The sequence below is a fragment of the Andrographis paniculata genome, unplaced genomic scaffold (assembly GCF_009805555.1).
Source record: "Andrographis paniculata isolate CXL003 unplaced genomic scaffold, ASM980555v1 Contig60END, whole genome shotgun sequence".
Taxonomy (NCBI): domain Eukaryota; kingdom Viridiplantae; phylum Streptophyta; class Magnoliopsida; order Lamiales; family Acanthaceae; genus Andrographis; species Andrographis paniculata.
The window spans coordinates 2,735,827-2,761,112 of record NW_026137596.1 but is presented as its reverse complement, the minus strand read 5'-3'; the positions used below and the strand labels follow the sequence as shown (position 1 = coordinate 2,761,112).

The window sequence follows — 25,286 nt, the reverse complement described above, 5'->3', positions numbered from 1 at the left end:
CTATTAATATATATATATATATATGCATGTGATGTAGTCCGATGATGAGTCATCATCGGCTGTAGTCACGCGTGTCGCCCTAAAGTAATTCCACGCAACCAATTTAAAAATAAATAAATTTACAAATCTGTTAAGGAACTCACAAATTCAGCAAAAATACAAAAAGATATTATTAGTATTAGTTTTAATTAAAATAAAATACCACTTTTTCCCCACAATCAATGGACATGAAAACAGACAGTTGATATTCATGATACCGACACCACCGCCAACACCAGACATACACAAATACCCATTTGGGCCGGGTTTAGATCGGGCCCCATAAGGCCGGACGGGTTTGAAATTGACTCGAATATAAAGTGGGTTCATAATCCCCTCTGTCCGATCTAGTATGTGTCGGTGCCGTATCCGGGCCGGGTCTCGGGGGGTTTTATTTTACACCGGGTCGGATTCGAAGGTCCGTCTCCATCCTTTTCATTGATCATGAGGTTCTACTGCTTACTTGTACTCCCGTCTCTTGTACTCCCCTCTCCTTCGCTCGCTCTCTCTCTCTCTCTCTCTCTCCTGTTCACTCCAAATGTCCAAAAATCGCAATCCCTACATCAATCAAGCCCCCAATTTCACCCCACCCTTCTCGGAGATTACGAGAAAATGCAGCAGCGCGCCTCAATTCCAGCGATTGCTGAATCCGCAAGGGTTTTCCAGACTCCAGGTTCGTCCCGCAACTCATCTCTGTTCCGATCCCAATTTCTTATGGAATTCAGCTTCCTGATGTTGTGTAAATAACCCCAAACCATGGAACCAGGGAAATTCTACTGCGTTGCTGTTGGATTTCTGGTACTCTCCCTTTCAGTAGCTCTCGATGTCGTCGTCGTCGTCGTTCACGCCGAAACCGCCCAAAACGACGCCAAAATCCTCAAGGCATTCGCCGACGGTTTAGAAAATCCAGAGCTCCTGAAATGGCCGGCGGCCGGCAGCGCCGACCCCTGCGGCCCCCCGTCCTGGCCCCACGTGTTCTGCTCCAACGGCAGAGTCACTCAGATTCAAGTCCAGGGCCTCGGCCTCAAGGGGCCTCTCCCCCCCGACCTGAATCGCCTCGACAAACTGTACAATGTAGGGCTTCAGAACAACAAGTTCACCGGCGCCTTACCGACGTTCAGCGGCTTGTCCGATCTCCAATTTGCCTACCTCGATTTCAACGAATTCGACATCATCCCTGCCAATTTCTTCGCAGGGCTCAGCAGCGTCCGCGTGCTGGCTCTGGACAGCAATCCCTTCAACAAAAGCGCCGGCTGGTCGTTGCCGGACGACCTCGCCCAGTGCGCTCAGCTTGTCAATTTTTCCTGCTCCAGCTGTAACCTAGTCGGCGCCGTGCCGGCGTTCTTCGGCACGCTGCCGTCGCTCGGTTCTCTGAGGTTGTCCTACAACAAACTCACCGGCAGTATTCCTGCCACATTCCGTGGATCCATGTTGCAGATTTTGTGGTTGAATGATCAGGACGGGGATAAGATGACCGGCCCCATTGACGCAATTTCGTCGATGGCCGGATTAACACAGGTGTGGCTGCACGGGAATCGATTCTCCGGCACAATCCCGGAGGACATCGGGAGGTTAACTTCCTTAAGGGAGCTCAACCTTAATGGTAATCAGTTAGTCGGGATGATCCCGATCAGCTTAGCTAGTATGGATCTTCGATTATTGGATTTAAGCAACAATATGTTCATGGGGTCGATACCCAAGTTTAGAGCTGCAAATGTATCTTATAATTCGAACTCGTTTTGTCGGGACAAGCCTGGTTTGCAATGTGCCCCGCAAGTTATCGCCCTTTTGGAGTTTCTTCATGGTTTAGGTTATCCCGAAAGGCTTGCGTCGCAATGGACGGGGAATGATCCCTGTGGCGGGCCGTGGTGGGGGATCACTTGCAATGTAAGGAACGAGGTTTCGATAGTTAATTTGCAGCGGGTCGGTCTGAACGGGACGGTTAGTCCATGGCTTGCGAACTTGTCGTCGCTTGTGGAAGTTCATTTGGAAGGAAACAACCTGCACGGCGTTGTCCCCGGAAATCTAACTCAGCTGAGACTATTGAGGTTGTTGAACTTAAGTGGGAACGACTTTGATCCACCATTGCCAAGATTTCGTAGGGACGTTAAGGTTGTAACAGATGGTAATGCGAAATTACAGGACAAGCCTACGCCTACACCTACACCTACACGATCCCCACTGCATCCAACCGGGAGACCTAACCTGCCCTCTAACAATCCATCATCTGGCAAAAGTCGGAAGCCGTCGCCGGATGGAACCTCGAGCCGTAAATCGCCATATGCTGCAACGAATCGGGAGAATTCGACAAATCCTAAAGTTGTGTACATAGCTGCTGTCGCCGGGGGCTGCGCTGTGCTTGTTCTTCTATTGCTTTTGTTGGGTTTGTATTGTCTTCGAACGAGAGCCAAGAAAAGATCGAAATCTCCCCCGTCGAGTGTCGTGATCTACCCGAAAGATTCATCCGATCCTAGCAACATATTGAAGTACGCAGTCGCGGATGGTGTAGAATTCGACGATCGATCAACCACCAACATGTCGGGGAGCAACATTCACATGATCGACTCTGGGAACTTGCTTATATCCGTCCAGGTTCTCCGGAAGGTTACAAAGGATTTTGCGCAAGAAAACGAGCTCGGGCGTGGCGGGTTTGGAGTCGTGTATAAGGGCGAGCTCGAGGATGGAGCAAAGCTAGCTGTCAAGAGAATGGTAGTCGGCACCGTGACGAACAAAGCGTTGGATGAATTCCAATCGGAGATTGCCGTGCTTTCGAAGGTTCGCCACCGGAATCTTGTCTCGCTTTTGGGTTACGCGGTCGAAGGAAACGAACGACTTTTGGTGTACGAGTATATGCCGCAGGGGGCGTTGAGCCGGCATCTCTTCCATTGGAGGAGCCATGGGTTGGAACCGTTGTCGTGGACGAGAAGGATCAATGTCGCGCTCGACGTTGCTAGAGGAGTTGAGTATCTTCACTCGTTGGCGCACCAGAGCTTTATCCACCGTGATTTGAAATCAGCGAATATTCTCCTGGATGAAGATTTCCGAGCGAAGGTTTCCGACTTCGGGTTGGTGAAATTGGCTCCGGATCGGGAGAGATCCGTCGCGACGCGGCTGGCGGGGACTTTTGGGTACTTAGCGCCCGAATATGCCGGTAAATGATACGTGCGATTTTCGAATGATCGATTTGTGGTTTAGTTCCACGCGACGCACTCATATCGTTGTGTTTGTTTGCAGTGACGGGAAAAATTACGACGAAGGTCGATGTGTTCAGCTTCGGGGTTGTGCTGATGGAGCTTCTGACGGGGCTCGTTGCGCTTGACGAGCAACGGCCGGAGGAGAAACGGTACTTGGCGGAGTGGTTCTGGCAGATAAAATCGAACGGGGAGTCGCTGATTGCGTCGATCGACCCGGCATTGGCGGCGACGGAAGAGAACTACGAAACGATTCAGACGATAGCTACGCTGGCGGGGCATTGCACGGCGCGAGATCCGAACCACCGGCCGGAGATGGGGCACGCGGTGAATGTGCTGGGGCAGCTGGTGGAGAAGTGGCGGCCGTGCGAGGAGTCGGAGGAGTTTTCCGGGATCGACCTGACGCTGCCGCTGCCGGAAATGTTGAAGGGGTGGCAGGAGGAGGGTAGCCGGGAGATGAGCGGCGCGAGCCAGGACAGCAAGGGGAGCATCCCGGCTAAGCCGGCTGGGTTCGCTGATTCGTTCACTTCAGCCGATGCCCGCTGAGGAGCCGAGCCGAGCTGAGCTGAGGGGTAGTGAAGAATACAACACAAGTGTGATCATAAATATAGAGAAAAGGTCTTTATAATATGCATATATATATATATTGTATGTATGTATCCATGTACTCAACTCGTCTCATGGCGGTTATTATTACTCCTACTATATATGTTTTACACTACTACTTGTATAATTTATATTATATATACTGGACGCAGTGAAGTCAGACAAGTTTGCTGTAATATATAATAAATTCACAATAAAATAATACAAGGTCAAACCCTAAACCCGACCCGACCCACGCGTAATAGCAGTAACATTATTACAGTGTATATTCAGTATTAAAAATTTAAATTTGAGATCTTCTCATCTCATTTCTGTTGATGTTGTCTACAAATTAAATGTGTGCAGTGAGGTTGGTCAACCAACCGTTGTTGACGTGACGACGAAGACTATCGTACAATTAACAAAACTTGTGGGCCCCCCACAAAAATAATCCTTGGCTTGATCGATTCGATCGATCGTCGCTAGACCTGCCCGTCATATCAACTTTCAGTTTTAAATTTAGTAGATTTGAATCGTATTCATATTCAAATCTATAGATTTATATTTAAAAAAGATTTTTATTGTCCAATGGAATCCAATTAAACTGAGTATTTAAATATATATATATATAGTTTAATTTTGTTTTAGTTAGTTATATATTAATTGGTAGATAAAATGGTTGGGAATTATGATATTAGCTGCTAAGTCATGTGTGGATAAAGGCTCTTATGATTGGTGTGGTATATTCTTGCTTTGCTTTGCTTTGCTTGTAGTTTGGATATGAGATTCTGTCCCTTTTAATAGCAGTCAGAATGAGAGGGATATTCATATTACAATTAATTAATTAATTAATTAATTAATCAATCATGCAATCAATAATAATATTGATTCATGTATATACCATACCATAGCTACTTTAAAGGGATACCCATAGGCCATAGGCCATATCCCATCCTAACTAACTTTTCTTTTAATTTCTAATTTAGTCTAAAGAAATATTGTCCTCCTACTACTACTATTATTCTCTCTTCCAATTATTTATTTATTTGTGATTTATCCCCTCCATATATGTTGAATGAAATAAATAAATCCCTTCATTTTTTTATTTTTGATAGGAAATCCCTTTATTTTTGTTGGTCTAGCTTAGTCTACATATATAAGAAATTAGGCATTACAATTAGAGATTGATTCACTGTTGAGTTTGTGTGTAGAATTATTATACATATGTTCCTGATAGTTGGTATTATAGGTGCACCAACATCTTCATTAATTATTTGGAAATTGAAGTAATTAAACATTACTTTTTATTTACCTACTAGTGCATAAAAATGAAATAAAATCCATATGATATATACTTAAATAATTATATTGTGTAATTGATTTCATATAATATTACAATAATTTATAATATGCTGTTTTACTATAAATTAAAGTCAATTAGAATCCACATCAATTACATTGAAATAATTAAAACTCATACCTGATTAGATTACAATCCACCAATCAATAAATGTGTTTGGTGCAAACCCACAACTGCTTAAATTTGATATTTTTATTTAATTTTAAGAAAATTGTGTGTAAATAATTTTTATTTAATCTATATATATATATATATAATGAAATAAATAAGAAGGGTGGGAATTTAGTGTTGGTAAATAATGCAAGTGATTCGAAACAGAGAGAGTGTGGCATTCAATTTTGTCATTTTCCATACAGTTCAAATTCCATATGCATTCCTTGAATCTTATTGCCTCTCAATTCAGCCACCCCATAAAATAATTAAATTAAATTTAAAAATAAATATAATAATTATATTTGTCATTTTTTTTAAATTATACTTTTTATTTTTTATTTTTTTAATTTTAAGAGTAATTTATAATTTTAATTAAATTAATTAATTATTTTAATTTTAATTTAAAATTATTTCACTAATATATTTTTAACTATTTATTAATTATATTATTTCTAAATTTACATGTTTATAGCAATATGACCCGTTAGCCAAGATGGAGTATTAAACTAAAAGTTTATTTTATATATATTTATTGATTATGGTAATTACTGCTTCCGTCCCGTCTAAATTGTTCTATTTAAATTAGACACAGAGTTTTAGATATTGTGTAATGACTTACTTCCTCCGTCCCACATACCATGTTCATGTTACCATTTATGTCCGTCCCACGTACTAATGTTATTTTCCTTTTTTGAAAAATGATTACACATCTGACATAGTATGTGGGAGTGAATGTATCGGTAAAAATAAATAAAAATAATTTTAAATTAAAATTAAAATGACTAAGTAATTTAATTAAAATAAAAAAATTATAAATTATAAATTTTGAAATGCCATTAAGTGTGTAATTGAATTTAGAAAAAAAAAGAAAAAAGACCAATTATACTGTACGAACAAAAATAAAAATAATTAAAAAATTAAGTGGGGGAGGATAGTAACTAATTAGTGTGAGGGACAATTTACAAAATGCCATATACTCCATAAAATACATACATTGTTACTGAAATCCCCAATTTACCCCTAATCAAATCAATATACTATAAATAAGACTTCACAAACCCGCATCGAAACTTACAGAGAGAGCTTCAGCCTTCACCACCGCAGCGGCGCCGCCATGTCGGAGAAGGAATGCGGCCACGAAGACGAAGAGCGGAAGTCTCTCCTCCGCCACATCCTCTTCGCCGTCCTGGCCGTAATCGTCCTCGTCCTTCTCGCAATCCTCCTCGTCTGGCTCATCCTCCGCCCTACTAAACCCCAATTCGTGCTCCAAGACGTCACCGTTTTGGCCTTCAACCTCTCTTCCCCAAATCTCCTCACCTCCACGCTCCAAATCACCCTCGCCGCTCGAAACCCTAACTCTCGAATCGGAATCTACTACGATCGCGTCGACGCATACGCTTCCTACCGAGGCCAGCACATCACGCTCCCGACGCTTCTACCGGCGACGTACCAAGGCCACAAGGAGGTCACCGTTTGGTCGCCGTTTCTTAACGGCGTCGACGCTCCGCTCTCGCCGTACCTCTCGTCGGCGCTGAATCAGGATGAGATTGCCGGGACGGTGCTCGTCAACGTTAGAGTTAACGGCAGGATTAGATGGAAAGTCGGGACGGTGGTTACGGCGACGTACCGTCTCGACGTTAACTGCCCGGCGTATATGGACTTCGGTGGCCGCCGTGACGGCGTTACCGCTTCCGTTAAGTATCAGATGTATGTGGGGTGTCACGTCGATGTTGGGACTTCGTGACCGGCTTAACGTCCGTTAACGGCGGTTTTATTAGTTTCCGTTTGATCTCTTTGCATGTGCTTCCAGTAATTGAACAAATTAGTCCTTAAATTTCTCTCTTTTTTCTTTTTTTTTTTTTTTCTATAATTGAACAAATTAGTTCGTAGTATGATATTTAATTAATAGCATTATATATATATATATATATAATTTTGGGCTTAACTCTAAGGTATTTAATGAAATTTGGAAATTGGAAATTATTGTTTCGATTGCATTTGGATCTGAGTTGTTGATTCATCAAGATTTAGCTTAATCTCCATGAAATGTGTGAGTGTTCCCTCACTCCAAAAATAAATAAAAATAAAATGATTGGTATTGGATGCAATAAAGCAATACTTGTAAGAGTTGTTATAATGCAATTTTCAACATCCATTCTTATTATTTTGCCTTAAAAGAGAAGGCAATGTATAAATAAACAATTAATTTAATGGATATATGTTTAATTTATTGTCTCAAGTGTAAAGGCAAAGCAAGAGAAGGGCATAGTTCAACTGGGTCTGGGTGACGTATTACTTCTGTTTCACTCTATTTAATTATATTTATATTTTGACTACTCCAAAGTTTATTCATAATTGACTTGTTTTTAAATATTATTCATGAAATTTGCATATATTTATCCAAGAAATTTGCAGCCCAAAACATAATATTCATGTGACTTCATATCAACTCATCTAAATACAATCAAATTAAATTATTATTATTAGCAGCAGTAGTAGTTGTAGGCATAGGCATAGGCATAGGCATAAGCATAAGCATAGGAATGCAGAATGTAGCATATATATATAGATAGGTGTAATATGAGTGTATTTTGTTGGGGTGTTTTTTAAGGAATTTAATTTGGATGTTTAGGAGGAGGTTAGGATTCAGTTATCAAGTAATTACTAGTTAGTTTGGTGTGCAGCCATTTTCACACTTATCTTTTAAGCATCATCCATCCACCCATCACTACTACATTTTAATTTTCAATTTGCCTTCACAAATCGATATCACTCACCTCAATTCACAACTTTACCTAAATAATAAACATCATGATTCTGATATTCAATTCCATTGTCAAATATTTTCTATGTTACAGAATGTATGGAAAGTAATCAACAAAATATTAGTTCAAATCTAATCAAACATCAATAACAACTCATCTACTTTCATAAAGATTAAAAGATGATAAAAAGCCTACCAAATCAAATCCTCTATGATATTGTGCTGTAGCAACACACTTGAATGAGTTCTATACTTCAAATTTTATCACTAATTTTAACGCATCAAGTAAACATAAACATACCACATTCGAATTCGGATGCCCGGGAAATGATTTCATCCGTTTCCGGAAACTCATCAGATAAGAGAGCAAGCAAACACTGTAGGAGGAGACAGCCATGGTGTATTGGTGTTTGGCCACCATTTCTAGACACCTTCAACAGCTCACATGTCAAAATCCTTATCCTCCTGCATTCATTCCCAACAGAGTAGATTTAAATTAGCTTGTGGGTGGTGTAAATGTCAACATTTTTGCAGGGTGGAACCATCACCTTCCAGTCTTGTTTATATACGGCTTATATCGCGCCCAAAAATCAACGTTGTGAACCAGTTGATCGCCACATAAAACCTGTTCCTCCAGCTTATGACACGGGTCAGGTATGCCGAGCGCCAGATGAACCAGCTCACGAATCCTGCCATCGACAGGCCTTTGGCTTCCTGACGATTACAAAGATTCAGAAAACTGAGGCAGTACCAATTTGCAGCTCAACCAGGCTTTCTTAATTAGCTAAAGAAAATTCATAGGCAGTTAGAAATGACTGACCTTGCTCTGCCTCAGGTCAACAAGGGCTTTGTACCTCCCGAGGGTAGCCATGCTCCCTAAATGCCGGTACACAAATGGATTCCCAAAGTCAGCGTCTTTTGCAGCATTGGCATGCCCGCCACCAGCCTTGCCTACATGGTTCAACAGCTGGGCAAGGTATTTACCCTGTCGCTCAGCTACCTGATGGAAATCGAACTCACATATTAATCCTTTTTCTGATATTCACATTATCATTTGTCCATGCCTGGTAAAATTCTTTTCTCTTTTATTCATCCACACTTGATTTCTACCAGCAACGCTGATGTTAACTCTAAAGTTTAAAAGTATAAATTTTCCAGGGGAGTTTAAAAGCATATTGGAAAGTTCCAAATCGTGGGAATACCTGGGCCAGGGCAGGAAGAACAGGTCTTCCCGTACTCTCAAGGAACCCACTGCAATCTCCGATTGCAAACACATCCTGCACAGAAGGGACTCGTAGCCATTCATCAATTCCGATCCTGCAGTGACACGAAGTCCAGTCACCTTTTCAAGTGAAAACAAATTTAAAGGGCATAGGTTTCTAAATTAACAAGAGTAACCAGCATGCAGTGTTGTGGAAACTTAAATTCATAGGCGGTCCTGTTCGTATGTTTGAAAAAGGAAACAGAAATATATCTCTAGTATTGAATTAATTTATATGCACCTTCCACCGGGCGATTTGGGAATTTCCAGAGACTGCACAAACGGAGAAGGACCAACGCCTGTAGACCACACTAAGACACCATATGGAATAGTGGTGTCATCACTTAGAATTATCTTATCAGGTTGAACATCCTTCACAATTCCTCGGACAAGACGGACTCCTGACTGAAAACACATGCATCACTTACAAATAGATCTAGAAATTACAATTAAGAAAATAATGCTTGAAAATGTTAGCTTTGTAGAAACAAATCCATACAATGCTTGAGTTGCATAGTAAAATGATGCATCTCTGAGTCGTTCTAAACCCAGAGATAAATAAACTCAAGATACAGTAAAAGCATTGGCTAGCAATATAACAAAAAGAAGAAGTCCCTGAGCCACTTGTTCAAGTGTAGCTTAATAAAATGGTATATAATTCAGATAAAATCAAATCAATTTATAAATAAGCTAACACAACCTCATTTTCTACTGATAATCTTGAAGTTCAAGTCTACTGAAGATTAAAATTCTCAAGTAGAAACCAGTCAGACAAGCAGGGAACTGCTTCCAAAACCGATCATATTGGAACCATCACCAAAAACATGGGACATGAAAAAGAGCACAGCGATCCAGAAGATCAGTATGAACCACATTAGTAGCACAAAAAAATCTGTCTGTCGTTATATTGAGCTCAAATAGTTCTAATGAAAACAAATATGCCTGGAACTCCTCACCTTGGTCAGTTGCTTAATTGCATATGTTCTGAGGCGATCATCAAAGGATGATAAGATCTCATTAGCCTGCAAAGAAAGAAACATAGGAATGAGAATGTAGAACGAACTATGTATCCAGTGGATATCTTAATTGGTAATAAGTAATAATACTGGTTGTGTTAATCCTAAGACTAACCTCAACCAAAGTGACATGAATGTAATCTTTCACATGAGCGTATCGTTGGTGAACATCTCTCTGTATAAAGTCACTAAGTTCACCACTGAACTCAACTCCAGTTGGCCCTCCTCCAACAACAACACAGTGCAGGAGCCTACGCTTCTCCTCATCAGAAACTCCTGCTTGAACAGCCATTCTTAATAGCAAATTACAAAAACTGCCAATTGTGTTTTTAACAGACATGATTTAAAGAATTTGTAACATAACACGAGCTTCACTTACCGGGCACATCTGACAACATTAGATTCAATAGCAATTTCCTCCTGATCTCCTGAGCATGATGAACCTCACGAAGAAATGTAGCATGTTTTTTCGCTCCCTCGATACCAAATGTAGATGCTTGTGCCCCAGAAGCAATTACCAGTTTGTCATATGCAATTTTAAAATTCCAGTGATCAATGGCATCAACCCCTTCGCTGAAGGTTTGGCAGTTAATCTAGCATGAATGTTTGGTTTGCTTTTATTAGATTGATGGCTACATTAAAAGTCAAAATCGAACTAACTGTAAGAGCCTTTATTCCATCTCAAGCAAAGCAATAACTATAAATCCAGCAGTGATCACCAATTTTTTGCACCCCCACCATTAACGAGGAAAATTAAAGCAAGCTTAATGAATCGCGAAAGGAAGACAAAAAAAACAATTCCAATACCTGGTGATTCTCGAAATCAACACCAGTACAATTCGCCAGGAAGAAATATGATCCAGGCTCACGAGAAATTGCAGGCTGAATCCTGCCGATGGGCTCAGCGACAGACCGGAATTCGAGCGTGCCAACGCAAGTGGAAGCGAGGAGCGGAGTGAACACCATGTGATTTCTCGGCGAAACACAGATAATATCGTAAATCTTAGTATCGATATCCTTGATCAGCCTGCACCCTGCCCAGCCAGTTCCGAGAACAACCACTCGTGGCTTCTCGTCCCCCTTTGTCGGCTCTAAACCTGGACGTCTATTCACAGCGTCGGTTCCAAAATGCCGCAAGGATTGGGTGAACATCGCCGGATTAGATCTCAACATCGCCTCCACTCCCCGCCGCAGCGGCGGCGACGGCGATTGTTTTGCGAAGGCGGTGGACAGACGGATTAGATTCCTCAACCACGGCATCGTTAACGCAGGTTGCTCACCTCGGTGTTGATCGTTTGGCTCCGGATATAGGCAATAAATGCAATTATTCCATCCAAGAGTCGAACCGAAGGAGAATCACCGTTCAGTTGGGGATGTGGAAGGGGTCCAACTTCCAAGCACGAGCTAGGGCTGCGGCGGCTGCTGAAAAGTTGGCAAATGGTAGGAGTCAACACATGGCAGCTGCGTGAAGCGACATCACACCTCTTCTAAAATCATACCGTATTGAGATCACTCTGAATCATGGTCTTTTCCATTGACTTCCAGTCCCGAATCGCGACACGATCAACACCTTTTGCAATTAATTAACTACCATTGATTGATTAAAGTATTCCATTCCTTCCTTTCCATCTTTGGAAGAACCGCTACAAACCAATTCAATTTCTTCAGAAAAAACACATGATTTCAACGCCAACAACGGAATTACTGATCCAATAGCAGATTCTAACGATCAAGCCAGTTCATAAAGCAACAATCTTCGGGAGAAAAAAAAAAATTAAAAAAAGAAATGCAACACAGAAACTAAAAAGGAAGACACGTTTCAATCGCGAGTCGCGACAAAACAAAACAAAAATGAAATTATCAAATTAGGGACAATGAACATACAAAACGCTCTGGGCTCAGGCCCAATTATAAAGGCCCAAAAACCGACCCGAACCCGGTTTAAACCCACCACGAACAAACAGAACCACTTTTACTGCCACGCAGAAGGCTCGGGGAAAAAAAAAGAAAAATGAATAAATAAATAAAAGTAAAATATTAATTACCTTAGTAACACTTTAATTAAAATTAAGCACTTATAATAATTATGAAATATATATATACATCATGAATGAGAAAAAAAAAACTAATGCGACTATAAAGTGATATATAAATTTGTAAATATTATAAAACGGCGGAAGAAATAAATAAATAAAAATGAAAAATAAAAAGTTCCCTCCACATCCATATCCGAAGCAAATTCCCTCCTTCATTCCCCACTTCCTTCTTTCCCTCGTTTTCTTCTCCCAAATCAGATCTCCCCAAACCCTCACTCTCCTTCATCTCCCGATTTCTTAATTTCGATTTTCATCTTATTCACAAGTGTCCCGGGATCTATTCCTTGGAATTGTTGTCGACTGTGGACGAAATTGAGAATTACCTAGTTTTTGTTACGGCTTTTTTCGAGCTTGTTACATCATGCAACCGCCGGCGCCGTCGCAACAGCAGACTCCGAGGAAACAGTTGCCTTTCGGTTCTGTGAAGCCGGTGTTTGGCGGTGGGGGCGGAGAAGTGGGCGATTACCATCATTTTGGCGCTGCCGATGCTCGCCGTCACGGTCAGGAATTCGATGAGGCCATCGTAGTGAAAACACCTCCCGTAAGTCTCTCTCTCTCTCTCTCTCGCTCTCTATATATTATTATTCTTATTATTTTAATTTTTTCCTTTTCTGCTTTCCTTGGAGACCTAATTGTGTTCGTCTGAATATTTGGTTGGAGATTTGGTGGAAAGACGAGATCTGATTGTTGGATTTGTTGCTTTTATTCATGAGTTTTGTGAATTATGAATGTATGAATCGTCGTGTTGGAAATTTGTAGGAACAAGGTTGTCTTTTGTTTCTATTTAACGCTAAATTCAGTTGTTCCGTCCATAACCGCCATGGGGTTTGACTACACCGATTAGCTTGTTTCAGGCTATGGTTAATTTTTAATGCTTGTGAACATCTGGCCTCAAAGACAGTTTTGTTTGAATGTGGATGTTTTAGGTTTTGGAGTTCGTAAAAATTTGCTGGTATCTTGTAGACCTTGAGCTTATGCAGAATTGTTCAATGAAGAATCGCCATAAATATGTTACTTGCGCTAGGTTAATGTAAAACAAGTTTTTAGTTGTAATTATAAATAGCTTTTTCAGTCTGACTCAATTGATGATTGAGTTATGAAATGTGACATTTTTTGGTTAAATGTCCATTGGCTAATTTGGATTGGTTTGCAGTATAAAATTGAGATAGTAACTAAAATGTTTGATTACTTGGTTCAAATACATCCTGGGTGGGCTATTATTACAATCTGAAGTATAATTTGTATGATTGGAAGATCTCATAGATAAAGCGCTTCACCTTTGAAACTACTTTTAACACAATCCTATACTTGCTGGGTTTTTCATCCCTTCGTATGTCCAACTAATTTTGATTAAATTTTAACTTTTCTTAGAAACTTTCTGTATATATTGGTGACAAGCATTGTGAAAGAGCCACTGGAATGAAGAATATGTTGTTTTATCTTTGTCTAGTTTTGTCATCTATTGTCTCTCATTACCATGATGTTCAGAACAAGGCTTCTATATGCCTTTTTTAGAATCTAATTTATTGCATATTTACTATGCTTAATTTATTTCTCTAAACTATGCTAGAATTGATCATTCTCTCCTGTGCTTGAATTGTCTGTTAGGTTTAGATTTAGTGCTTGTTTATCATAGAGGAAAAACTATGTGCAATGAACATAATGAGGTTTCTTTTTTTGGATACATATGCTGAAATAATTCATGTAATGATGTAATAAATTACATCCTTTAATTATTGATGCCTGTTGCTGGTTTTGACTTATCTTTCTCATCTTTACAAGCCCTTAAAGCCAAAAGCTGGAACGGCTGATTATGAAGTGGAATCTGTTGGTCCTCTTAATTCTGCTGTCATAAAAGGTTCCCTTCAGACACCACCATCTGGAAAATTGGGAAAATCTCCAAGGGTTCCAAGGACAGGAAAGGCCAACAAAGGTGGATCTCACAATTCTCTAGCAAATATTGGTAGGCATTAATGCAATCATTTTTTTTATCTTGCTTGAACTAAGTTAAGAGTCACTAAAGTTGTAATTAGTCCTGGAGCACAAGCACCTACACCATGCAGTTTTTATTTTCTCATTTTTTGATGTCTTTTGTTTTTGCTTCATTGTTTGCATGGGCACAGGTTCTCCTGGGAGCAATAATCTTACTCCTGCTGGTCCCTGTCGTTATGATAGTTCTTTAGGTAATATAAATGCACGGGCTAATTCTCCATTCTTTTTTTCATTTAGTATTGAATCTTGTACAATGCCTTCTTTGCATATGGTGGTTGGTTGTCTCAAAATTTAGAATACATAAGCCAACCTGCTTTTTCAAATATTAACTTGAATTATTTGCAGGTCTATTAACGAAGAAATTCATCAATCTGATTAAACATGCTGAAGATGGTGTTATTGATTTGAATAAAGCTGCGGATACTTTAGAGGTGATTGTGTTTGTATGTTATACTTCACCTTGAATGTGTTGTTGCTGATTTCCTTTTTATGTTTTGGGCTCTGACCTTCAAACAGGTGCAAAAGAGGCGCATATATGATATAACAAATGTTCTTGAAGGCATTGGTCTTATAGAAAAGACACTCAAGAACAGAATTCAGTGGAAGTATGGTTTGAATATTATGTTTGATAGAATTTTTGACATTTATTTTCTTGAGAAACATATAAGAGAATACAAGTGGCTGATACATACTTTCCTATAATAGAGGTGTAGATGTCTCGAGAACAGGTGGAGCCGAGGATAGTCTTCCAGGTCTTCAGGTATGCCCATTTAATGCATACATAATCATATACTACTATGCATCTGTTTGGATTGTTGTCCCATATGCTGATGAATCCTAATGCCTGTTTAAAGCGATTCTGCATCACCCTTTTATCCCTGTAAATCATGCCAGCAATTAGTAATTTATTTTGACAGAAACAATATACATTACCTTCACCAAATATGAATAATGCTTTGGGATTGTGCTCAATATGCCCTTATCAGTTCATCGCTTCTTATTCAGGATGAAGTAGAAAATATGAAAATGGAGGAGCGCAGACTTGACGATGATATAAGGTCATAAAGCAAGTGCATGGACTGTGTATGTACCCTAACAAGCTATTCAATCCCATTCTAATTCATTTCCACTTTTTTGTTTCAGAGAAATGCAGGAAAAGTTGAGGTGTCTCAGTGAAGATGAAAACAATCAAAAGTAACATGCTGTTCCATGAGGGAACTAAATTTTCATTTGACCAGCTCTTATTGTTATTGCATACTTACTCATATATTATACATGCAGGTGGCTTTTTGTCACAGAAGAAGATATCAAAAAATTACCTTGCTTCCAGGTATAAATGAATAACAATCTGCCCACCTTATACCTTTGTTAAATCAATATCAAACACATTCATTTATTTGTTTATTACCTCCAGAATGAAACTCTGATAGCAATTAAAGCTCCCCATGGCACTACTTTAGAGGTCCCTGACCCTGATGAGGTACTTCTTTTGACTCCTCTAAGCATGGACCCTGAAAATAATATTCATGTAATAAGTGTTTGTTACTATGCCCCTTTCAGGCTGTTGATTATCCACAGAGAAGGTACCGAATAGTTCTTCGAAGCACCATGGGACCCATAGATGTTTATCTAGTGAGGTATATTTAAGTTTCAAGTCTTGATATCTTTTCTAAAGAAGTGACTTTTATCACTGGAATATCATTGATTTGTGGTTATTGTTTGGAATAAGCCAATTTGAGGAAAGTATTGAGGAGATTAATGCTGCTGAGGCACAAGCACAAGCACGCATTCCTGAACCACCCAATGCAACTGTTGATACTTGTGCACCAGCTACAGAACCAGAGACCATGGGAAATGAAATTGTTGTGTCTGAAGTGGAACCTCAACGAATGTTCTCAGATGCAAGCACATCACAGGATTTCATGGGCGGGATTATGAAGATTGTGCCGGAAGTCCATGTGAGTATTTGATTAATAAGATGTATACCTTTGTTTAGCATACGGTTTTATCGAGAACAATTACTCAGTTGTCCATGGCTAACTTGGATGTTTGATATTTGCAGAATGATGCTGATTACTGGCTAATGTCTGACCCGGATATAAGCATCACTGACATGTGGAGACTCGATGGTATTCTAATCCAACCTCCATTTTCCCATTTCACTTATCTTCATATATTCATTCTCTTTTTTTCCTCCAAATTTGACACCTTTTACAGCTGGGATCGACTGGAATAGCTTAGAACCGATGTCTGAAGACTACCCGATGTCGGAAATTGGTACTCCGCAGCCCCAATCACCCCTGCCAAACACAAATGCAGTCTCTGCTGTTACAACTCCACCAGCCCATTCCCCGCCACCACCTACTACTGCAACGCCTCCTGTCACCAACGCCACCGGGCCTACTTATATCAGATAAGGTAATGTTTGAATTGAAATCCTACAAGTTTGGTGATAAAACAATGCTTGTCTTTACATTCAAATTTATTGAAAAATGACAGTGCAGAGGCAATCAATCTCAGAAACTTTCCAAGTAGTGGAACTTGGCAATTGTTCTGTACAGAGAGAGGTCTGCTTGGCAAGAGGAAATATGTGGCAATAAATAAATTTATATGTTACGAATTAATGCTGTTTAGTAGTATGTTGATGACACGGGATCTACTTGTAATATAAGATATAGATATAGATAGATAGATTCACTAGTTGCTGGCTTATGTTCTCTTCCATTTATCCCCTTCCCCCTCAACTGCTTCTGTATATTTATTGCAACTTCTGTCTTTACTGCCTATTGTTACTTCTTGGGTTCTTGCATTTGGTGCTGAGAGATTTTTTTTTTTTTTTTTTATAGTATTTTAAGGTTAAGAATATGTTTTTTTTTTTTTATGGGATATTTTATTAATATTGTGAACTATTAGTACATTTTGTTAAAATTACTTTAAACATAAATGATTGCAAATAGTTCAGCGTGGAAGATAATGAAAATGACTCGAAAGTGCGACCTTTGCACATAGTCGACTTGGTTTTATTTATTTTTTTTTTTTTTCCTAAGGTTATAGGGCGGATTCCATTCATGATGTAAAATTTAATTCATGCCCAATTATTTATGTTTAATGATAATAACTAAATATGCTGACAACTTTAAAAAAACTGTGCAATTAAAATTATAATTATTGGTCTACAAACAGAACCAGTTGTTTAAACCATTTTCACTTGTACATGTCACTGTGAGGTCACGAGTTATCTGCCACATATGATTTGAGTATAGGGTGACTTGCATGTCGAATCTAGTTTGCAAGTCTTATATTCGAAAGTGAGTTCATCCCGTGCGTATTTTACGTTGCCTTGTAAGGATTGTCCACTTGTGTGAAACAGTAGATTTGTGATAGTAAGATTATAGATTCAAATTACCACTTCTGATTTATCTGTCATACATGATTTTGTTTATGATTTTGTTTTGGAACTTAATTTACACGTATTAGATTCAGCCAAAAATTGACGGCGCACCACCTCATCAAAATAAAATAAAATAAAATCGAACCGTTTGTTAAGTAATTATCACGCATTCATTGACCCTCTGAAATTTCAAATTTAATTACTCCATCAGCTGTGTTTCATTAATTTATTATTAATTAATTAACTTGTTGCAGTGTCTGACCCCGTAGCACTGCTAGTTAATAATAATTAAATCATATCTATATATATATGAATCCAATTGCAAGATGACAGCTGTCGTTGTACTTCCTACAAGTAGGACCTCACCTAATAAATCATAGCTCAGCCGCTTGCATATTCGTTCTCACACACACACACACCACAACAATTCCGTCCGTACGAAAGAACGAAGTTGAGAGGGAGATACAGAGATAGAGAGAAACAGAAATGGCGTATGCTGCTGCAAAACTCGCAAGCAGCTATATACTGTCTTACCCCGTCCACGATCATCTCCTCGAAACGGTTTTGGAGTCCATCGCCATGGAGCTTCGTTCCTTGTCACCGCTTCTCTTACACTACACCAACAAGGAGGGCGCCAAGCTCAGACTCGATCCTCTCGAAGAACAAATAGAAGACGCATTAGACAACTTTTTAGATCTCTTCGAATCTCATATCACTCCAGACCGATTTCTTCCCAAACCTATCGACTCTCAAACCCAAACTACTAACCCTAAGCAGCAGATTACAGACTATCCTCTCAAAGAGTTCAAACGTCTCCGTCAACAGATCGCCGCTTTAGCAGAGGAATTCAAGGTCAAGTTGCTGCTCAACGACCGTGAAGAAAAACGCAATCGCCGCCCCGACCTCGCCGTCGACGATTTCGATTTCGATTTCGATTTATCCAGAATCTATCAGCCTTCTCCGATCCCGAGGTGTAGCAATCCTGTCGGATTGGACGACGAACTAAATCACCTTATCGACAGAGTTATGGGAGACTTTCATTCAGTCAACTGGACCGCAATCGCCATTACCGGCATGGCAGGTATCGGAAAAACTACTCTGGCTCGACAAATCCACGACCATCCATCAGTTTCCGCTCACTTCGACACGCGCATTATGATAACCGCCGGCCCAAAACTCAGGTTTCGAAGTTTTCTATTGCTTCTTCTTCACCATTTTGGCAATTTTACTGCCGAAACCCTACAGAAGTTGAAGGACGCAGAATTAGAGCAACTTCTTCAGGAATTCCTAAATGGTCGACAATACCTAATTGTGGTAGACGACGTGTGGAGGCCGGACATATTCGGCAATCTCTGCCGAATTCTGCTCGGCGACACAAGCGAAAGTCAGATCATCTTCACCAGCAGGCGCTCCGACATTTTCCCCGCCGGAATGCTTCACGTCAAGCATTTCCTCAGCGACGAGGATAGCTGGGAACTCCTTCGAGACAGGGTGTTCCCATGTCCCGACGAAGAACACTGCAGCTACCAGTTAGAGATAATCGGGAAGCAAATCGCTAGAAACTGCGAAGGCCTTCCATTAGCAGTGGTTTCTGTGGCTAAACTCCTCTCTGAAAACGAGAAGACAGTTGAATACTGGAAGAAAGTTTCAGAGGACGACAATCCGCTCAACATTGGTGAAGACGACGACACAGAGATATCCAAATCTTTGTATTTGAGCTACCAAATGTTGCCTCAAAGTCTCAAGGCCTGCTTTCTCTATGTAGGATTGATCCCCAAGAGTTACAAAGCGATCTCCAATTTTAACCTAACTAGATTGTGGCTTGCTGAGGGATTCCTTACGCCAGAGCCGGGAGTGTTGATCGAAGACATTGCGACGGCGATATTATCTGAGCTAGCTTCCCAAAGTGTCGTCCTGGTTCATCAGTGGAGCTCGATGGGACCGATCAAGACATGTCGAGTCCATACGGTGTTTCGAAACCTCTGCGTCGGTGTGGCTCAAAAACAGGAGTTCTGCTATGTGTTCAAGAAGTATTCGTATAGTTTTCCTCGAGGGATTAATTGGCAGCCGCGGATATGCTTCCACAACATATCGATCCTTAGCATCCAAGAAGTGCGCAGCACGTTAAAATCGATCCCTTCTATTCGATCGTTTCTCTGTTTCGGGCCACGACAGTTGTATCCTTTTCATGTGGAATTCGGTTTCGAATCGTTGAGGACGTTAGATGCGCAACGAATCCGGTTTTACGAATTCCCTAATCAAGTTCTCGACTTATGTCGCTTGAAGTACCTCGCCGTAACATACGATGGAAAGCTCCCCGAGTCGATATCAAAGCTGTGGAGACTTCAAGTCTTGATTGTCGATCGACATCACTCTGTGAAATCACCCGACGGGCATTTGTATCTTCCGGTGGAGATTTGGGATTTGAAATGGCTGAGGCATCTACAATGCCCCGGCGCTGATCTTCCCGACGAGGGTCGAAGAGGCGTCGACGGATGTGACGAGTATCCTATCCTAAATCACCTCCAAACTTTGTCAGGCGTTAGTCCTCGTAGCTGCAGGCCGAGGATTCTCGCAAGAATGCCGCGGTTGAGGAAGATCGGGATTCGGATTCAGCTCGCTCCCCATGAAAACGAGGATTTGAGCTTCTTTGGAAACATTGCGCAACGATTCTCCCGCAGGTTGATGAAAGTGAGGTCGCTGAAATGCGTTGTCTCGGCTACGAAATCCCAAATGGTATTAGCCCCTGGAAATGGCATTCCCATCTTCCCTGTTCGTGTGGTGAAGCTGGCATTGAGTGGATGCAGACTTCCATGGGAGTGTAGCTTGAGTGCCATTGGCAGGCTGCGACACCTTGAGGTGTTAAAGCTGCGGTGGCGTGCCTTCGACGGCAGCGTTTGGGAATTACCTGAGGGGGGTGGATTTGGGAGTAGCTTAAGATACTTGTTGATGGAAGATTTGGATGTTGAGGAGTGGAGGGGTCATCACCATGGGCACTTCCCTAAGCTGGAGAGACTGGTGATTAGGCATTGCTACAGATTGCAGGAGATTCCTGTGGAGCTTGCATTGGGGAAGATGAAGATGATTACGGTGGAGGAGTGCAGGCCGAAGCTTGGGACGGTGGCGCGGCGGATACAGATGGAGGGCGAGGCCGCCGGAAAACGGATTCAGGTTGAGATCTTGTCTTCCTTTCTTGAATGAATTAAGATAAGAGAAGATCATCGTTTCTGATCATGCATCCTGAACCTGATCCATTCAGTTGATCTAAAACGTGCTGGTATGTTGATAAACATATCCTCCTCCTCCATTTGTTTCTGATCTTTGTACACCAAATTATTCATCCTAAATTGTTTCTATTAATTGCAGTTGGACCTTGCACACTTATGGAATCCGAAACTCCTTCCAGCTGGCCGTTGCTGTTTGAAAAGTTGCAGGTTCAAGATATTAATGGTGAAAAAAATAAATTATTTCGTGTAAACTATAATAATATTAGGGTGAACAAACCCAAGTTTTCATACTTAAAAAATCATTTGTATATGGGCCTAAGAAGAATTATACTAAAAAGTTGTCTTATGAAACATTATTTATATGATGAAAAATTAAAGGGAATAAATTGCCTTTAAAATTTTGATAGTATAAAATAATTGTATAAACTATAGTGATTAAGAGCAAGTTATAAATTTTGATTCTTTGAAGATGATTTCTATAAATAAAGTATGGTGCTTATTTATTTATTTATTATATATCAACAGACCCACATCCCATTAAAATACAATAAATAACAAGTGAAATTAGATACTATACTCGTGTATTTTTTTTTTTTTTTTTTTTTTTTCTATTTCGGGTTTTTTTCTACTATGTGCCAGACTTCAACAAAACATCATAATATATGGTTAAAACCAAAACCAAAACCAAAACCTAAAAACAGATTCCAAATTTTTCGAAATTGTAATCAGCTCCAATAAGCATATACAGCCGATTTATATGATATGTTACAGCAAGGAAATTCATCCTTGTTGGATTAGACATAGACATGCATATAATAATATAATAAAATTAAGATTCAATCTACATTTTTACCTGCTTAAAAATGATTCACTGATGAAATAGGCTGAGGCTGATCAAATTGAATGAAACACATCAGGAGGAGGCATTCATTCTCTTCCATCTTTGTCTGTCTGTCAATCATGGCAATGTAATGTATTGTATGTTCCAAAAAGCCCAACTACAAAAAAAGTTAATATTATAACAAAGAAAAGGCTATATCCATCGAAATAGTAAGCAATCACTTGCACTTACATGATATGATGATCAATCCTCCAGAATCTGCTGTCTTTCGAGCTCAATAATATTCTCAGTCAACATGCTGCTGAGAGTCGCGTTTGATGTTTCATTACTGCTCCTGCATTCCTGCAGCTGTTCCCTCAGGGAACGGATCAGCTCGTTCAGCCTCTGGATGTTCTTTTCCTGCGATAAGATAATCTGCACCACCATATAACATCAATGGATGCACGAATCGGAAAGCACGCCATTTTTTAATAGACTACAAATTTGCTAACAGTTTTGGCTCTTTCTTCTTTCTATCACATTCTCTATAGTTTCTTTTCCAATGCGAACTCAAACTCATATGCTTCAACAATTTCCAACGCGTTTAATCCTACATGTGTCTTTTGAGGTTCGAAATAAGGAAGCAAGCTTAGATGAGAGCTAGGGATGACAGTGAGATGGGTTTGCAACACTATCCATTGCAGATTGAGCTTTCATGCCAAAACACTACCGGCATGTGGATTGTGTTGGGCGTTTTATTCGTAAATTCATGCCGACAAGGAATAATATAATAATCTCAAAGTAGAGCAAACCAAGAACATCTTTGACATAACTAAATAAAATTGAATTGTTACTGGAAAAATTAATGAGAAAGGGTCGGTGGCATTTTTCGAATCAATATAATAGTAGTGCACATACATATGTACATATAGGGCAGGTAGACCTTCATCCTAATTGAACCAACTGGATAGTGTTTGGAATGAACTAAACCCTCCATAAATCCACAAACTAAATTGTAAAAAATACCACTACTCTCCAAGTTGAGTAGGGTTGGATATCGATGGGTGGTTCAGGTTCCAATAACATCCCCTAATGCAGGTAGGATCTATTATGGGGCCATTTGACACCATCTCAATAGTGTTGCCATTAGGCTTTCGGGTAGTTTCCATTTAGATGGTGCTCGCACGAGCATTTTTCTGCAATGTGGGATCAAACTTTATATGCTAATACCTTAATATCTTGCCGAGATACGTTAATTATAATGCGTATGCATTGAGCATCCTTCACACAGAGCTCTAACTATTATTCTCCTCGTTTAATTAACCATTCAGTACAAAAAAAAAAACTAACTAGCCACACATGCTACACTCATTCATCCTTCCGCAGGAAAAAGGCCCCTTAAAGCCAAACCATATGTCCCCTTCTTCACACCACTAGAGTTTAAAGAAAATGTAGTGTTTACACATAAAACCCCGAAAAATGACCGGCTATACAGAGAACTTGTAAGTACAACAATCATCTAATCAAAATAATGTTCTGTACATTAACAAATACGGGCATCAAAACTCAGTGCTCTTGTTCACATAACATGGAAAGAAACCGGAAAATGAGTTGATTCATAAATTAGTTTCAAATTATTCAGCATCCGAAGCTGACATTTGATATAAACGAAACCAAATTTACATGCAGGACAAATATAGCCTTTACACCATACCTTATATAATTCATGATGGAAGAAACGACAAATTTATATGACAATCAAGACAACAATATTTACCAATTCCAGCTGTCCCAATTGAAGGAATGTAGTGCAGAAAGATAAGAATTACCTTCTCCTTGACGGCTTCTTCTCTTTTAGATATTTGCTGCTGCTTCTGAGATTCCCGCGGACTAGCATCTATGTCACTTACCAACTGTTGTCTCCACTCGAATTGTGATGTAATGATCAACACCAGAAGAAGGAAAACAAGCAGCATTGGCCTTGACATGATTGCAGATCTTTTTCACAAAACCTAAAGAAACCTACAAAAAAAATAATAAGTGGACAAACACAGCTTTCACAATTAGGATGATATAGTGGAAGAATCCATAAACTAACTGCACTCATACATAATACAAATCACGAGAGAGTCATGAACAAACAGAAACAAATTTTTTGTATTATAATGGTTCTTCATCATGACAGAATTGCAGAAATGTAATGAAAACCCAAACCCGTGCCACCGGAACCATGTCTCCTCTGATGTCATATATATATATAATTCGGACTTCTTGCAGTTAGTTCACCAAATTTTATGCTAAAATAACTCAACGCTTTGGGAATTTCGAAACTAGAAATAGAACACCCAATTCAAGCTCAAGAGTCTCGAAAATAGAAATTGATAACGAAGACCACAGAAATCTTATCAAAACTAACCAAACCAGACACCCTACTTTAATGTTATTTCAAGTCAATTCTCGATTATTGTTTAACATTTATTGGGAAACCGAGAAGCGGAAATTCTAGAATAGAAAACGTAAAATAAAATTAAATTAACTGAACAACTTACAGATCAGTGCTCAACTTTGGGACGAACAGCATCTGAACAAAATCCAGCAATCTTCGGAAAATGACCAATAAAATATTCCGTTCGGTTGAGGGTTTACCAAAAACAGTAGAAGCAGCGAATCATCCACGATTCGCCGTTCTCTTTTTCAGTGACGAGGATCGCAAGCAGAGCGGTCAAAAAACATTACTGAAACTAATTTAGACGAATTGCTGCTGAAAAAAAGAGAGATTGATCAGAGTCAGTAATGGCAGCGAAAATACTACGACCCTCCCTCGGACCCCTTCTTCTGTCTTCCTCCTTCCTCACTGTCCTCGCCTCATTTTTACAATAATTAAATAACCACTGCGCCATAATTTTCTACTAATTATCTAATTTATTTCAGATATACTAATATATATATACGTTTGTGAGGAGAGAAACATCGAATTAATATTTAAATGGGCTCAGCCCATACAGGCCCATTCTTCATAAGCCCAATTATTGTATTTTTATTTACTTTAAAATTACTAGGAAATTCAAACTTAAAATCAAAATATAAAATACAAATTTATAACACAAACAATTTTTATTTATTTATTTTTTATGACATGGGAATCCGATGCTGCTATTGACCGATAAAACAAGTTACATTAGGGATATGTTCTTTTAAGGAATTTTTCCAAAATCTTACTCCATATGTGATTTAAATTTATTTATTTATTTATTTATTATTGTCATTAAAATTTATTTTTATTTTTATTTCAATAAAAACGTACAAAACTTTTTCTATTTTTCTTTACCATAAAAAAATATATATTTTTTTGTTCATTTTTCTTAAAATTCGTGTTCTATCAAATGGACAT

General features: G+C 39.5%; 6 protein-coding genes across 12 annotated transcripts; 4 read left to right on the top strand and 2 right to left on the bottom strand.

Moving 5' to 3' along the window:
* The first annotated feature begins 501 nt into the window (after positions 1-501).
* Positions 502-4,073, top strand: LOC127259909 (receptor-like kinase TMK3). Its single transcript, XM_051287525.1, has 3 exons — positions 502-712; positions 806-3,190; positions 3,274-4,073. The coding sequence occupies exons 1-3, from the start codon at positions 652-654 to the stop codon at positions 3,774-3,776; spliced, it is 2,949 nt and encodes a 982-aa protein (XP_051143482.1). The 5' UTR covers positions 502-651; the 3' UTR covers positions 3,777-4,073.
* A 2,307-nt stretch (positions 4,074-6,380) lies between these two features.
* On the top strand, positions 6,381-7,440 carry LOC127259879 (NDR1/HIN1-like protein 1). The gene has a single exon (XM_051287490.1). It carries the CDS (start codon positions 6,443-6,445, stop codon positions 7,070-7,072), a length of 630 nt encoding a protein of 209 aa, XP_051143447.1. The 5' UTR covers positions 6,381-6,442; the 3' UTR covers positions 7,073-7,440.
* Positions 7,441-8,126: 686 nt separating this feature from the next.
* LOC127260012 (internal alternative NAD(P)H-ubiquinone oxidoreductase A1, mitochondrial-like) lies at positions 8,127-12,134 on the bottom strand. 2 transcript variants are annotated; one of them, XM_051287643.1, is made up of 10 exons: positions 11,869-12,134; positions 11,177-11,791; positions 10,749-10,962; positions 10,485-10,645; positions 10,310-10,375; positions 9,595-9,758; positions 9,295-9,409; positions 8,913-9,092; positions 8,641-8,806; positions 8,127-8,557 (listed from the first exon to the last, which is right to left on the bottom strand). In XM_051287643.1, exons 2-9 carry the CDS (start codon positions 11,627-11,629, stop codon positions 8,654-8,656), a joined length of 1,506 nt encoding a protein of 501 aa, XP_051143600.1. In that variant the 5' UTR covers positions 11,630-11,791; positions 11,869-12,134; the 3' UTR covers positions 8,127-8,557; positions 8,641-8,653. The 2 variants fall into 2 exon arrangements, with proteins under 2 accessions (XP_051143600.1, XP_051143599.1); XM_051287642.1 differs by having other exon boundaries at positions 11,177-12,134.
* A 451-nt stretch (positions 12,135-12,585) lies between these two features.
* Positions 12,586-17,261, top strand: LOC127259381 (transcription factor E2FB). Of its 2 annotated transcripts, none has more exons than XM_051286687.1 (15): positions 12,586-13,006; positions 14,248-14,428; positions 14,589-14,648; positions 14,803-14,888; positions 14,974-15,062; positions 15,163-15,217; positions 15,463-15,515; positions 15,601-15,651; positions 15,739-15,787; positions 15,872-15,937; positions 16,018-16,094; positions 16,187-16,415; positions 16,520-16,586; positions 16,675-16,875; positions 16,962-17,261. In XM_051286687.1, exons 1-14 carry the CDS (start codon positions 12,827-12,829, stop codon positions 16,872-16,874), a joined length of 1,443 nt encoding a protein of 480 aa, XP_051142644.1. In that variant the 5' UTR covers positions 12,586-12,826; the 3' UTR covers position 16,875; positions 16,962-17,261. The 2 variants fall into 2 exon arrangements, with proteins under 2 accessions (XP_051142644.1, XP_051142643.1); XM_051286686.1 differs by having other exon boundaries at positions 12,587-13,006; positions 16,957-17,261.
* Positions 17,262-18,334: 1,073 nt separating this feature from the next.
* On the top strand, positions 18,335-21,543 carry LOC127259380 (putative late blight resistance protein homolog R1A-10). The gene is made up of 2 exons (XM_051286685.1): positions 18,335-21,125; positions 21,215-21,543. Exon 1 carries the CDS (start codon positions 18,335-18,337, stop codon positions 21,047-21,049), a length of 2,715 nt encoding a protein of 904 aa, XP_051142642.1. The 3' UTR covers positions 21,050-21,125; positions 21,215-21,543.
* On the bottom strand, positions 21,119-24,788 carry LOC127259382 (uncharacterized). Of its 5 annotated transcripts, none has more exons than XR_007840494.1 (5): positions 24,445-24,788; positions 23,725-23,917; positions 22,148-22,330; positions 21,929-22,026; positions 21,119-21,264 (listed from the first exon to the last, which is right to left on the bottom strand). XR_007840494.1 is itself a non-coding variant. In XM_051286690.1 (4 exons), the coding sequence occupies exons 2-3, from the start codon at positions 23,881-23,883 to the stop codon at positions 22,160-22,162; spliced, it is 330 nt and encodes a 109-aa protein (XP_051142647.1). In that variant the 5' UTR covers positions 23,884-23,917; positions 24,445-24,788; the 3' UTR covers positions 21,756-22,026; positions 22,148-22,159. The 5 variants fall into 5 exon arrangements, 3 of the variants coding, with proteins under 3 accessions (XP_051142647.1, XP_051142646.1, XP_051142645.1); XR_007840493.1 differs by having other exon boundaries at positions 21,929-22,073; positions 24,445-24,786; XM_051286690.1 differs by lacking the exon at positions 21,119-21,264 and having other exon boundaries at positions 21,756-22,026.
* Between the last annotated feature and the right edge of the window lie 498 nt (positions 24,789-25,286).

Bases quoted from the DNA above. Each gene is read 5' to 3' on its own strand.
- LOC127259381 (XM_051286687.1), top strand. From the start codon at position 12,827: ATGCAACCGCCGGCGCCGTCGCAACAGCAGACTCCGAGGAAACAGTTG. The intron at 15,218-15,462 runs GTATGCCCATTT...CTTCTTATTCAG, and splicing joins ATAGTCTTCCAGGTCTTCAG to GATGAAGTAGAAAATATGAA. The intron at 15,516-15,600 runs GTCATAAAGCAA...TTTTTGTTTCAG, and splicing joins AGACTTGACGATGATATAAG to AGAAATGCAGGAAAAGTTGA.
- LOC127259380 (XM_051286685.1), top strand. From the start codon at position 18,335: ATGGCGTATGCTGCTGCAAAACTCGCAAGCAGCTATATACTGTCTTAC.
- LOC127259879 (XM_051287490.1), top strand. From the start codon at position 6,443: ATGTCGGAGAAGGAATGCGGCCACGAAGACGAAGAGCGGAAGTCTCTC.
- LOC127259909 (XM_051287525.1), top strand. From the start codon at position 652: ATGCAGCAGCGCGCCTCAATTCCAGCGATTGCTGAATCCGCAAGGGTT. The intron at 713-805 runs GTTCGTCCCGCA...CCATGGAACCAG, and splicing joins AAGGGTTTTCCAGACTCCAG to GGAAATTCTACTGCGTTGCT. The intron at 3,191-3,273 runs GTAAATGATACG...GTTTGTTTGCAG, and splicing joins CTTAGCGCCCGAATATGCCG to TGACGGGAAAAATTACGACG.
- LOC127259382 (XM_051286690.1), bottom strand. From the start codon at position 23,883: ATGTCAAGGCCAATGCTGCTTGTTTTCCTTCTTCTGGTGTTGATCATT. The intron at 22,331-23,724 runs GTAATTCTTATC...ATGGTGGTGCAG, and splicing joins AAGAAGCCGTCAAGGAGAAG to ATTATCTTATCGCAGGAAAA.
- LOC127260012 (XM_051287642.1), bottom strand. From the start codon at position 11,629: ATGCCGTGGTTGAGGAATCTAATCCGTCTGTCCACCGCCTTCGCAAAA. The intron at 10,963-11,176 runs GTATTGGAATTG...CATTCATGCTAG, and splicing joins TTGATTTCGAGAATCACCAG to ATTAACTGCCAAACCTTCAG. The intron at 9,093-9,294 runs GTATTCCCACGA...GATTTCCATCAG, and splicing joins TTCTTCCTGCCCTGGCCCAG to GTAGCTGAGCGACAGGGTAA.